General features: G+C 37.6%; 1 protein-coding gene across 2 annotated transcripts in view; it reads right to left on the bottom strand.

Moving 5' to 3' along the window:
* Nucleotides 1-13387, bottom strand: part of trim2a (tripartite motif containing 2a) — a 29868-nt gene extending 16481 nt beyond the window's left edge. The window contains exons 1-4 of one of the 2 annotated variants that reach the window (XM_051705029.1): nucleotides 13037-13387; nucleotides 4609-4706; nucleotides 1659-1837; nucleotides 760-994 (exon numbers count right to left, since the gene is read on the bottom strand). In XM_051705029.1, coding sequence (XP_051560989.1) covers nucleotides 760-994; nucleotides 1659-1792 — 369 coding nt within the window. In that variant the 5' untranslated portion in view covers nucleotides 1793-1837; nucleotides 4609-4706; nucleotides 13037-13387. The remainder of the gene's footprint in view (nucleotides 1-759; nucleotides 995-1658; nucleotides 1838-4608; nucleotides 4707-13036) is intronic. The other variant, XM_051705028.1, reaches the window with a different exon arrangement.
* Between the last annotated feature and the right edge of the window lie 219 nt (nucleotides 13388-13606).

Here is a 13606-nt window from a genome sequence, read left to right as displayed (position 1 = left end):
AGCTGCATATCATCACAAATGCTGATTGTGATCCATAGTGATTCTGTCACCAAGCATTTTTCCTGCCTTTTTGGCCAACACTAAAATAACATCAGAAAGTGGAGCCACAACAGTCTGGTTTTATTGAACAGAATTTCTTCACTCACTGAAAGCTGCATATGGACATACACGTTCTACGGCGAGCCTCAAGGGGATAAATATACAATCACACGTTTTCACAGGGTAAAATTACTCCATGAATCACTCTGTTACAATTGTTTATGCTTACGCAGTACTCCTGTTCTGCAAACTCCATGTAACAGGGAATTAGACAGAGTGAGTTGCGGTGAGTTGGTATGTTTGTCACCCCTCCACCATTCTTAATCGAACTGTGTTTCGTTGTAATTTGTGCTATTAAGAAAAATAAAGTGAATGAATCTAATCAACGGGCAGCTTAGGGCAGTAAATCTAATATTAACTGCATGTTTTATTTCCAAATATTTTTTTTTCCTCAAAAAGTTCTAAAAGAATCGTTAAGCGGAATCGGCTAATATTTCAGATTACAGTTACATATATTCCCATGGAAAGAATCCTACATACAAAAATAAAAGATGGAAGAGAAGTTTGTTATTGTTTTTGAGAGTTTTAACTTGCCTGGAGGAAAATACTTCTATACATACCATAAAGTGAGTCTTTCATCCACTTGAGGTTTGCGAGTTTGTATTCATATGTGTAATTAACCCAGTAGTTTGTTATGTTGTGCTGCTGTGTGAGTCTTACGTTGCCTCCATGATTGGGACAGGACAGTGGTTGTCCAGTGGCCACTCCGTTGATGGTGTCTGTGCAGTCCTCACCGAGGTTAGTGTCTGGGCTTTTCTTTAGCACCTCCATCAGGTTGGTGATGAAGAAGTTGCTCTGAAGTGCCGCCACACCCTTCTCTGGCAGAATGGAGGTCCGACGGCACACAGGGCAAGATAGCGTTAGACTGTGGGCGGGGATGTAGTTCTGCAGACACCTGGAGCAGGCAGAAAAGGTTATTAAAAAAATGATGACCTCTTTGGCAGTTCATTGCATTAGAGAGCTATCAAACCAAGTTGCATCTGCAAACAAATAATGCTAGACCTTTACTTAGAACTAACTTCACTTTTTGCTATTACTTTTAACCACCTGGACCCAAGATTTTCCAACTGTTTAGTGCATGATGCCAGTTACTTCTGTAAGTTTGAGGCCAGACTTCAGGAACAGTAAAATGACAATAAAATCAATTGGAATAGAAAGGGACATTGCATGGGCTGTTTTAGAATAGTGAAAAATGTTTTAATGATTTTACATATAATGTTAGCATTGATACAACTCTGTATACTGTACAAAGATTAGAAGGTTAATGGGAGCAATCTAGTTTTGCTGTGTTGTATACAGTTGTTACGTGTTAAGAACAATATGTCATATCACTGCTTTTGGCATGACAACAGATGTATTCTTATCTTGTTAAGTTCTACTTTTGGGTATTGCAAGGATTTTAATTCATAGTAGGAGTAACTACCATTACCTTTCTTCACAGAATAAGATAAAAGTAAAAAGTATGTCATAAAGGCTACGCTTTGCGGACAAAACAAATTAATAGCTGTTCCGTTAATAAATATAAATAATAAATAAAGGGAATATCAGAAAAGAAGTACCTTTCACAAAAGGTGTGGAGGCAAGGGAGAACCTTGGGATTGTTGTAACGATCCAGACAGATGCTGCAAATCAGGAACTGTTTGTCGATTTGACGCACCACGGGACTGGGAAGGGTAGAAGCTTCAGCGGCCATCCTAACACTCTATCAAAGACCTCCCACACACTTTCAGCCAGGAACCTGTTAAGAGGGGTGAAGTTTCAGATATAAACTCAGGGAAGAGGTTTATCTTGAGAAGACCCACAAGAAGTAGCTGTTTCTTTCCTATGAATGTACATAAATACATGCTGTATTTATTCACACAAACTCTCCTGCTAGGTGCAATGGATTACACACACCTGTCAAAAAACTGGAATCACAATACTCACGAATTCTTGCCATTTCACCCATTACAAGATATGCAATAATTAAAGCATGCTGTCTTTTTGAGACTCGTTATGGCAAGGTCTGTACAAAACTGGGCAAATTTGCAAAAACAAAAAGGGAAATCTATGGGCTACATTTGCCATGGCTCAGATGGACAGTGCAATGACAGGTATACAATATCAATAAAATGTCATCTATTCTGGTCTAGTCTGAAAATGTTGTATTGTGGCTAATATATTATTGGCTCCTTATAATCAACTTTGGATAAAACTGTACATACGAAATGTACTCTACATTTAATATCCCTCACTTAAGATCAGATATTTGAAAAACAGTTCGGGTTGGAAGGCTGGAACAACAGCATGTTGGAGATCCAAAGGATACTGCATTTAATTATATTGGAAACTAGAAGTAGACCGATATATCGGTTTTACCAATAGTTGCTTTTTGGAACAATCGTTATTGGCAAAAACCAATGCCGATATTTGACGATAGTCTTTTCATAACTTTAATTTCAAAATAAGAGTCCCCGGTGTATTTTTGCTATGTTTATACTTAAAAGTCCCGCGTTATACACCACATTTTCTAGTTATTTTTGTGATTTTGGTTGATCAATAAACTGCATCTGGGATTTTATTAATTGTTGACTCTTTGTCTGTGCCTGTCACAGTAAAGGAAAGAATAATATATATTTTTTTTGATATTCTATAAATCGATTTTTTAAAACTATTGATTGATTAATCGGATACACTATGTAACACAATTTTTGTTTCTGGGTAGTAAGTGTTTTTTCCTAATTGCTTATGTCTCAAAAGTATAGAAAATGGTTATTATTCCCCACAAACTTTGCTTTTGTGACCAGGACAGTGATATTTTGAAATGTACCTATTTCCAATGAGAAAACGGGTGAATTTGTGTCTTTTCGTTCACATAAAGTAAAAAAAAAATAAAGATGTATACAATAACTCAAAAGATAATATCTGATGAAACCGCATATGAATGCACACAACCTGACTGTCACCAGTGGCAACTAGATTTTAAATTATTTAAATTATTGTCGCAATCAATTAATTTTGGTCACAGCTGCGACCATTTTAGTTGCAGTCTGGAGCCCTGTTATGTACTATTTAGTTAAAAAAATAATAATTCATGATGCATAGCGCTGTCACAGGCAAGAAAGTATTTCTTCTTCTTGTGATGTTTATTGGCAGTTGGCAGTCCAACTTAAGGTGCATTACTGCCACCTACTGTGCTGGAGTGTGGAGCATCACAAGACAGTCTTTCAGTGCAGTCAAACGTCCGCTGAAGGTGATGAAATTGGTGAAATTTCATCAAAAAGAGGTAACACACCTTATGTAGGACCATCTGGGGTTTACTTGTAAACAAACAGGTTATGTTTACATAAATTCTTGAGGTCTAACAAACATGTGGAATGCATTTCCTCCCCCATTAATGGTATGAAACGATATTGTGATAAATATCGATATCGTAAAAAATAAAAAATGTGTGATAATATTTTTTGCCATATCGCCCAGCCCTACTTGACCCCAAATATGATGACGTGATGGAAAGTAGTCAATATTTAAAATTGGTGTGTATAAATGTGTATAGTTTTTAGTGTATGTGATTTTCCCACTGTACTCCCAGAAATGTTTAATTATTTCCGCTATGTTGACTTGTTGTTGGGATCCATCCTATGACGTTAGTTATTCGGTCTGTTCCACACGCAATTGCACTCTTCAAAAACCTATAAGAACTTCGTTAATTGCGTAATGTGTTAACATGGCCACATAAGTCGCATTCTCCTGGAGAAAATTGGGTGTGTTTAACAGCTTTCTCTTAATCCATTAAACGGCACAAGGAAAACGGCATTCTCATTTACATGACGTTTCAGAACACTGCTTTCTGCACAAACCCTGGAATAAACCGTTTACTTAAGTGCATGTAAACGTGGTCACAGTAGGATCTGTACTTTTATGCCACTTGTATCCACAGAAAGTAGCTACTCGACAGCGTTATCAAGATGGCCACCACGTGGACTGACATGTCTTGAAAAGGACTTTGGTGAACACCCACCCACCCTTACCGACTCCCTCAGATTCTGGAACGCTTACTACTGAAAATCGGCTAAAAATGACTAGTGGGACACAGCCTTAGAGTGTGTCTCACAGGGCTTTTTTTTCCAGAGTGCAGATATGTTGCAATGTAGGTTATTTCAAAACTGTAAATCAGTGAGATACAAAGAAGCAGGACACCACCACTTTGCTGGAGTGGAGTCCCCAAGGGCATCTGCCTTACAAAAATGCAATATTACTGCAATCTATGTAGTAAAAAGTGCAGTTTTGTGTAGTACAATGATGTTGTACTGCACAGTGACAAACTGTACTGCACTCACAATGCCTTTTTACTGCAGAATTGATATAGTGCACTGCAGTACAATTGCAGGTCAATGTAGTACTACTACAGTTCAGTGAAGTATATCTGCATTCTACACTCATATAACTGCAGTGCATTGTAAAATTATAGCAGTTCAGTGTAGTACAATTTCAAATCAATGCAGTAGAGCTATAGTTTGTGTAGTTCACCTGCAGTTCATTGCAGTTAACGTTCTGGCAGGCTGAAGACAGGAATGGATGAAAACAATGACGAAGATGATGTGGAACCCAAGTGCAGTTTAATCAGACTTAACAAATACAAAACAGATATCCAAAAACAATGAGTCTAGAAACAAGGTGAACAAAATACAGAGCTCACTAAACACCGGAATACAACGTTAACATATGACCAAGACTGAATCAAACAGAATGCATTAAATACACAAACAAGGGAAACCAAATACAACCAATGACTCAAAATAACTAATAAATAAGATAACAAGAATAAAAAAGACAATAAAACAAGAGCCAAAGACCAATCATAACAGGACACATGACACAACAGGATGATCACGTGACAAAGACAGGAACCAGGAAGATAAGTAAATTCTAAATAAAGGACAAGACAAATAACACATGAAACCAGAATAACATGAACTGACATAACTAAAAGGAACACAGAAAAGCATGAATAGACACGTTACAACTGCAGTATAAATGGAGCTGCATTTGCAAATGCAGTTTTCACATTGAACAAATCTGCAGTTCTAAATTGTCTAAGCTAGGGCTGTGGAAATTAATGCATGGGATTAATTTACAATGTTTAACGCATTTTCTTTACGCGATTAACATAATTTGACATTAGATTCTGGCATTCTATTAAGCTCTGTGTGAGATCTAAACAATGGTTGCAATAGGACGGAACCTTTGAGATGTAACCGGGGGGAACTTACACAGAGATGCACACACCACAAACAAACACACAGCAGCAATCCCGAGTTGGTGATCAAAGTGATGGAGAAAGGACCTCTTAATGGTATTATTATTTTTTTGTTGTTGTACAAAACAAACCCAGACGTAGCAAACTAAAGAATCATTCACACGACTTGGAGTGAAGCAGCTAGTGTTTCCTCTGCGCCTCGTTGCACCAGACTAATCGCATAAAGTATCATTATTGGATGCGGTATTCCTGCAGTTTTCAGGACTGCAGTACAATTGCGGTAATTTGGATGAAGTATTCCTACAGTTTACAGTACAATTGCAGTAATCTGGATGCAGTTTTCCTGCAGTTTTCAGGACTGTAGTACAAGTGTGGTAATTTGGACGCAGTATTCCTGCAGTTTTCAGGACTGTAGTACAAGTGTGGTAATTTGGACGCAGTATTCCTGCAGTTTTCGGGACTGCAGTACAATTGCGGTAATTTGGACGCAGTATTCCTGCAGTTTTCGGGACTGCAGTACAATTGCGGTAATTTGGACGCAGTATTCCTGCAGTTTTCGGGACTGCAGTACAAGTGTGGTAATTTGGATGCAGTTTTCCTGCAGTTTTCAGGACTGCAGTACAAGTGTGGTTATTTGGACGCAGTATTCCTGCAGTTTTCAGGACTGCAGTACAATTGCGGTAATTTGGATGCAGTATTCCTGCAGTTTTCAGGACTGCAGTACAAGTGTGGTAATTTGGACGCAGTATTCCTGCAGTTTTCAGGACTGCAGTACAAGTGTGGTAATTTGGACGCAGTATTCCTGCAGTTTTCAGGACTGCAGTACAATTGCGGTAATTTGGATGCAGTATTCCTGCAGTTTTCAGGACTGCAGTACAAGTGCGGTAATTTGGACGCAGTTTTCCTGCAGTTTTCAGGACTGCAGTACAAGTGCGGTAATTTGGACGCAGTTTTCCTGCAGTTTTCAGGACTGCAGTACAAGTGCGGTAATTTGGATGCAGTTTTCCTGCAGTTTTCAGGACTGCAGTACAAGTGTGGTAATTTGGACGCAGTATTCCTGCAGTTTTCAGGACTGCAGTACAAGTGCGGTAATTTGGACGCAGTTTTCCTGCAGTTTTCAGGACTGCAGTACAAGTGCGGTAATTTGGACGCAGTTTTCCTGCAGTTTTCAGGACTGCAGTACAAGTGCGGTAATTTGGACGCAGTTTTCCTGCAGTTTTCAGGACTGCATTACAATTGCAGTAATTTGGACGCAGTATTCCTGCAGTTTTCAAGACTGCATTACAATTGCAGTAATTTGGACGCAGTTTTCCTGCAGTTTTCAGGACTGCATTACAATTGCAGTAATTTGGACGCAGTTTTCCTGCAGTTTTCAAGACTGCATTACAATTGCAGTAATTTGGACGCAGTATTCCTATAGTTTTCAAGACTGCATTACAATTGCAGTAATTTGGACGCAGTTTTCCTGCAGTTTTCAGGACTGCAGTACAATTGCAGTAATTTGGACGCAGTTTTCCTGCAGTTTTCAGGACTGCAGTACAATTGCGGTAATTTGGATGCAGTATTCCTACAGTTTTCAAGACTGCATTACAATTGCAGTAATTTGGACGCAGTTTTCCTGCAGTTTTCAAGACTGCAGTACAAGTGTGGTAATTTGGACGCAGTATTCCTGCAGTTTTCAGGACTGCAGTACAATTGCGGTAATTTGGATGCAGTATTCCTGCAGTTTTCAGGACTGCAGTACAAGTGCGGTAATTTGGACGCAGTTTTCCTGCAGTTTTCAGGACTGCAGTACAAGTGCGGTAATTTGGACGCAGTTTTCCTGCAGTTTTCAGGACTGCAGTACAAGTGCGGTAATTTGGACGCAGTTTTCCTGCAGTTTTCAGGACTGCAGTACAAGTGCGGTAATTTGGACGCAGTTTTCCTGCAGTTTTCAGGACTGCAGTACAAGTGCGGTAATTTGGACGCAGTTTTCCTGCCGTTTTCAGGACTGCAGTACAAGTGTGGTAATTTGGACGCAGTATTCCTGCCGTTTTCAGGACTGCAGTACAAGTGCGGTAATTTGGACGCAGTTTTCCTGCAGTTTTCAGGACTGCAGTACAAGTGCGGTAATTTGGACGCAGTTTTCCTGCAGTTTTCAGGACTGCAGTACAAGTGCGGTAATTTGGACGCAGTTTTCCTGCAGTTTTCAGGACTGCATTACAATTGCAGTAATTTGGACGCAGTTTTCCTGCAGTTTTCAAGACTGCATTACAATTGCAGTAATTTGGACGCAGTTTTCCTGCAGTTTTCAGGACTGCAGTACAATTGCAGTAATTTGGACGCAGTTTTCCTGCAGTTTTCAGGACTGCAGTACAATTGCGGTAATTTGGATGCAGTATTCCTACAGTTTTCAAGACTGCATTACAATTGCAGTAATTTGGACGCAGTTTTCCTGCAGTTTTCAAGACTGCATTACAATTGCAGTAATTTGGACGCAGTATTCCTGCAGTTTTCAGGACTGCAGTAATACTGCGTCTAATTTACCAGCCTTGTACTACAGTTAAAAATCTGCAATTATTTTTTGTAAGGGTCACTCCTTCTGCTGGAAAAGAGGTTAACAAGACAATATCACCATAGCAACAATGACTGTGCAAGAATAAGAATAACTGAATCAAATCTTAAGAAGGCGATCACACAGGACACATTCTTGCATTAAAACTGAACAGAAGTTCCTCGTCCACTGTAGCTAGCTACACAAACACTCAATATGCCTCTCCATGTGTAAATATACCCAGCCTACCCCAGATTCACTATTTATGAACAATTTTTAACTTAATCTTAAATGCCATGGTAATGCAAAACACTGAAAAAACAGTGGGATGTAGTGCGTCTGTCTGGCGCATGCGTACATAGATCAACAATTAAAAAAGTAGTGCAGATTGAAACGCAAGAACGTATTCTGTGTGAATGGCCCAAAATACAGGAGGAGATTGCAGAACAAGGCTAACAAGGCAGGGGAAATGAGAGGGAACAATCATCTGAAAGAAAATCTTTAAAAAGTGTTTGCTCATCTACATTATGTCTGTAAGACGTTTACTCTAAGATGACAAAAGGACATTCAGCAGATGTATGTGAGACATTTATGATTCATAATGTGTAAATCTGCTCTTTTAAGATGTATATCAGATTTGCCGGGCTGCGATGTAAACTAAAGCCTATTGGCTGTTTTTAAAAAGGGACGAGCCCAGCCCAACTTCATGTTTCAGTAGGAAATACGTCAACACGCCAAAGAAAACTGTGCTTGTGAAGGCAGTTCAAGGGGACTTTAAAAATTAACAAAAAATATAATACAATGCTTTCCAGATGAAACATTCTTAAACAACTTGATGTACTGCACATGTGCTTTCTGGGATGTGAGTACAGAAGAAATGGGAGTTATTAATAGTGACCCATTTATGAATAAATCATTTCTTTGAAAAGGTTTGCTGCTGTATTGCAGAGTTATTTTTAAAGTCCCCTTGAACCAGCTTCACAAGCACAGTTTTCTTTGGTGTGTTGATGAATTTCCTACTGAAACATGAAGTTGGGGCACAAAATGTCAAATGGCTCGTCCCTTTTTAAAAACAGTATAGGCTTTAGTTTACATCGCAGCCCGGCAAAGCAACACACACACACACACACACATACCCCTGCAACTTCTCAGAGTCCGACAGAGATCTCATTACAGAGTCTGACGCTTTTCCACTGTGTAAGGTGGTGCATTCTCATTCTAGAAAGCATTTAATTGGACAGTTACTCAGCAATGTTGTGACGTCATGAATTTTCCTAGTACTTTTTAGCCGGAAAAGAGAGACTGCAAATTTTAAATGCAAATATCAGCTGAATGCTGAGAAATATAATTTATATAATTTATGATGTTTATTTATTAACAACAAAAACAAAACCAGGACAAATGAGCCATGAACTGTGCGATTATAGCCTAACAGACTAATGCTATTAATTATCTAGGGCAGGGGATCTTCTAACTTAATATTAGAAAACATAAATTTTATTAATTTAAAAAAATTATTAATTTTTATTCATTTTTATAACTTTGGTAGACAGTATATTAACATGTTTAAATAATAAACATGTAAGCAATATACTTGGTATATATTAGTGCTGTCGGCGTTAACACGGTAAGGCATGCAATTAATTAAAAAACTTTAACGCGTTCATTTTTCTTAATTGCGATTAACACATTTTCCGTTAATACAGCATTAACCACCTCTTCTTGGGAGGGCGGAACCTTTGTAATGTGTCCGCCTGGAGGCTTTACACTGAAGGACACACCAAAAACACTCACAACAGAGCTTCCTTGAAATGATGGAGATGGAGAAAGGAACTCTTAATGCTATTTGATGTACAAAAAAGCCTATATGGGACCTATACAAGGTGCGTTTTAATTACCACAGAAGCACGTCAAGTCTTAGCTATCACCAAAACGCAGAATGAGACGTTTTTGTCTGCAAGCGTGGAGTTCAAAGCGGCGTTTAATGGTGCCGTTGATGCTTTAAAGCGAATCATGAACGCAGCTTTACGGTTGCTGTAGGAAAGCAGATAGCCACAGTCTACCAGCTGATTAATATTGTGGAGGATGAGAGTTTAAGAGATGTAATGCCTACTGCAATGCAATGTATATGCAACCTATGTGGGCACTAGTTCTTTCAATAAGTCAAACTCCCACTTAGACTTTGGAAAACGTTTTATGTTTCTTGAATTGGTGCTATTTTACAGCATTTCTATCTTTATACTGTGGAAGGCTTTGTTTGGAAAATGTTAATAAACCATCATACTGTTACATATTGATTTGCTCTCTTTTCTAAAATGGCAATAAATGGATTTTGACAGGAAAAGAAGCATACTATATATAGTGTCAAATTTCAGCATTTTCGAAATCTGGGATTAATTGCGATTAACTACAAAAAATATGAGACAACTGACAGCACTAATATATACATATATATATATATATATATATATATATATATATATATATATATATATATATATATATATATATATATACACACACACACACACACACACACACATTGTATATCATTAGGCCTGCATGTTTACTGTTTACATGCACAATTTGTACTATTTACATTTACACTGATATGTAGAACAAATGCTAAAACAGTACTGTGTTTTTAAGAAAACCGTCAGTTCTGTGTTTTGTTTTGTTTGAGTGAACATTTAACGAGAGTGGAGAGGCACAGGTTCTCTATTATAATGTTTCTTTTTTTGTTGTTGTTGTTTAGATCAACAACTGACTGTAAAAAAAACAGAAAGGATATTAAAAGAGACATTATTCAGTGACAAATAGATTGCGTGGATCTTGTCTTTGGACACCGAATGAGTCAAAATCAACACTCAGCGAAAGCATCTCAGTGCTTCAGATATTAAAAGAACAGTCTTGAGATTTCAGGAATAAATTTCGTGATGGTTGAAATGAAGATTGCGATTTATTAGAAAATCTATATTTTTATCCAGCCCTTAACCCTCTTATTTTTAAGTCATATATTTAATTGTATAAGTTCAACATAGCTAAATCTTCAAATTATTTTTGCATATTCCCTGACACCTGCTTATGTACCCCTTGGGGTACGCTGTAACAATTTTTTTTAATGTGTCCCTGTTACACATATTACATGTATTTACTATAGTAATAACAGTCAATTATGAATAATTATAAGCAACTAACCCTAAACCAAACCCTTACCCTAACCCTAAACCTATAGTAAGTACATGTTGTTAATTAGTAATAATCAGTTATTACTTTTGTAATTACATTGTAACAAGAACACATTAAAATAAAGTGTAACCGAGACGCTTACCCCCCGGTTGGGAATCAGTGATATAGATGACAATAAAAGCTTATAGACATGGACTAATAGTAACAAAACTTTCATTCAGATTTCTTTAAGAAAAATAAAATAACGGCAATGTAAACCCAACCATTATGCTCTCTATGCCAAACATAAAAAGCTGAAATAATTACATGATAATACAAGCAAACAAAAACAGGCAATTATCTAAATCACTATATTATTAAGAACACAAGATGAAAATCATCTTCCAAAAATCATAAACCAAATTCCAATATTCCAGCCTAACAATACAATCAACCCCCGGTCATTTTCCGCATGCCATCCCTGCTTGGGTCTGTTACATAATATTTATATAAGCTAGTCTGGCGCATGACATCTCAGTAACATCAAAGAGTGCATGATGAAGGTCAACCAGGTTTTTAGGAAAATAACATAAGAATTACTCAATGTGATCTAAAACCGAGCACAATTCTTGCCAGGATGCATTTAGTTTTTAAGCCAACTATCCAGTCTGATTATTATAGGTAGCTATTTGTACATTAATAATTGCAAAATTTAAACACATATTTGTAGACGTTTAGATAGATGCTAAATCTTACAATATGGACGTTTTGAAAGCATCTAAAACGTAAACGTTTTATACGTATTTACAGCTTTACAAACATAAAATATTTACGAATCCATTACAAATATATTTGAATACAATTTTATCACAATAATTTATTCAGAATAATGGCTAAATCCAGTGCAAAATAGTCCCAAGGATGAAACGCTACATCCGATGCGCTCCCTGACGGCATACAATAGCTTTGTTTGGAATTGAAGTTATTAATCGTTGGAAATCTTCTGATTCACTCTGTGAAAATGGTGTCTGTTTCATTCAAACCAAAACAGGATAGAATACGACATGTTGCAATTAGTCACGAGACATGTGACAGCTAATTTGCATTCGAAACCGCTGCCGTAAAACCTGTGTCGTAATGCTTCATGGGGCGGCAATTTTTTTATTATGAAAATTAAACCAATGCGGGTTGACGGTTAAGGCGGGCGCTACAGCAGAAGGAGACGGAGATCGCTGAATAAAAGGCTTGAATTTGGGTTTATTCCTCACTCAATGCTACCAGAATATTTGGTTCACAGCGAACAAATAAAATAGATTATTTTATGGATTTTTTAATGATTTTGTGTGTTTTTTTTTGCATATTCTGAAACTTATTGTGTGTCCCATAGCATACAAAATAGAAATGAAATGATTGCAGGATTTTTATTAATTTTAACATATTAAAGTTTAGTCTCGGTTAAAGCGATACAGTCCTTTAAAACACTGAATAGGTCAGCGGAACATTTTAAGTAGGTAAATGCGTGCATTGCCTTAAATAAATGTGATGGCATTTAACATTGAACTAATCTCATTGATTATAAATGCAATGAAATTTCATAGATTAATTCCATTAATTGAATATTCGTTGATTTACTCAGTATACGTACACATTTGTACATTTCTAAAATTATGACGTTTTAGACACTATCAGTACGTCAGTAATGTTCATTTCGGTATCTATGCAAACGTAAGTAAATGTATGTTTACTAGAAGCAAACTTTAAGAAAGAACACATACGAATTCTCATAAGATCACGTTTAACTGTCAAGATGCATCAAGAACAGATTACCTTAAATATATCATCCATCCAGATGTGCAACCAAGTCTCATTATTAATAATACAGCACTGTGTAGAAAACATCATGTCATTGACTATTACAATGAACAGTGACAAAATGTTACCGGCAACACTGTGAGAGAATCAATGGAGCAGTGGATATCAGAATGAGCTCCACTTACCATCAACCAGCTGTTCTCAAAGTAACATCCCACATGCTGATATCCAGTAATGCTGCATTTCACATATGTACGTCTGAGCAGAGAGGCTATTTGAGCACTACTAAGCCAGAAAAAATATGCCAGCTCCTTTTAAACTAGCACACCAATAAGGGATCACTGAATGGAACAGGGCTGCTGGGTCTCTCGATCTCTCTTGGATCTCTCTTTAACAAGGCCACACCTTTCTTTCGTTCACTGTCTACGTCATTCATCAGTTCACTGTGTGAACATTCACTTGCCCTGCCAGTCTTGCATCCTCTCTCGCACTCTTAATGTTACCTCACTGCAGTACCCTCTGCAAAGCGTGTGTTGTAGATATGGGTGTGCAGATGCTGACTACGGCTGCCTCAGTTTCTCAGCCAATAGGACATTAGGAGATTAGAGGGAGAAATAATACAGAAGCAAAAGAGGGGTTTGTCAGCACACGTCATGAATGCTGACTCACAGGCAGCCAAAATGAGTTGCATGCTGTGGGGGCTGGACAGACACACACAAAGAACCAACAAACATGTGAGTGGTATCATGCACAGT

This window comes from Myxocyprinus asiaticus, chromosome 8 (assembly GCF_019703515.2).
Source record: "Myxocyprinus asiaticus isolate MX2 ecotype Aquarium Trade chromosome 8, UBuf_Myxa_2, whole genome shotgun sequence".
NCBI classification, from domain to species: Eukaryota; Metazoa; Chordata; class Actinopteri; order Cypriniformes; family Catostomidae; genus Myxocyprinus; species Myxocyprinus asiaticus.
The sequence above is the reverse complement of the archived record's forward strand: the minus strand, read 5'-3'. Positions and strand labels throughout refer to the sequence as shown.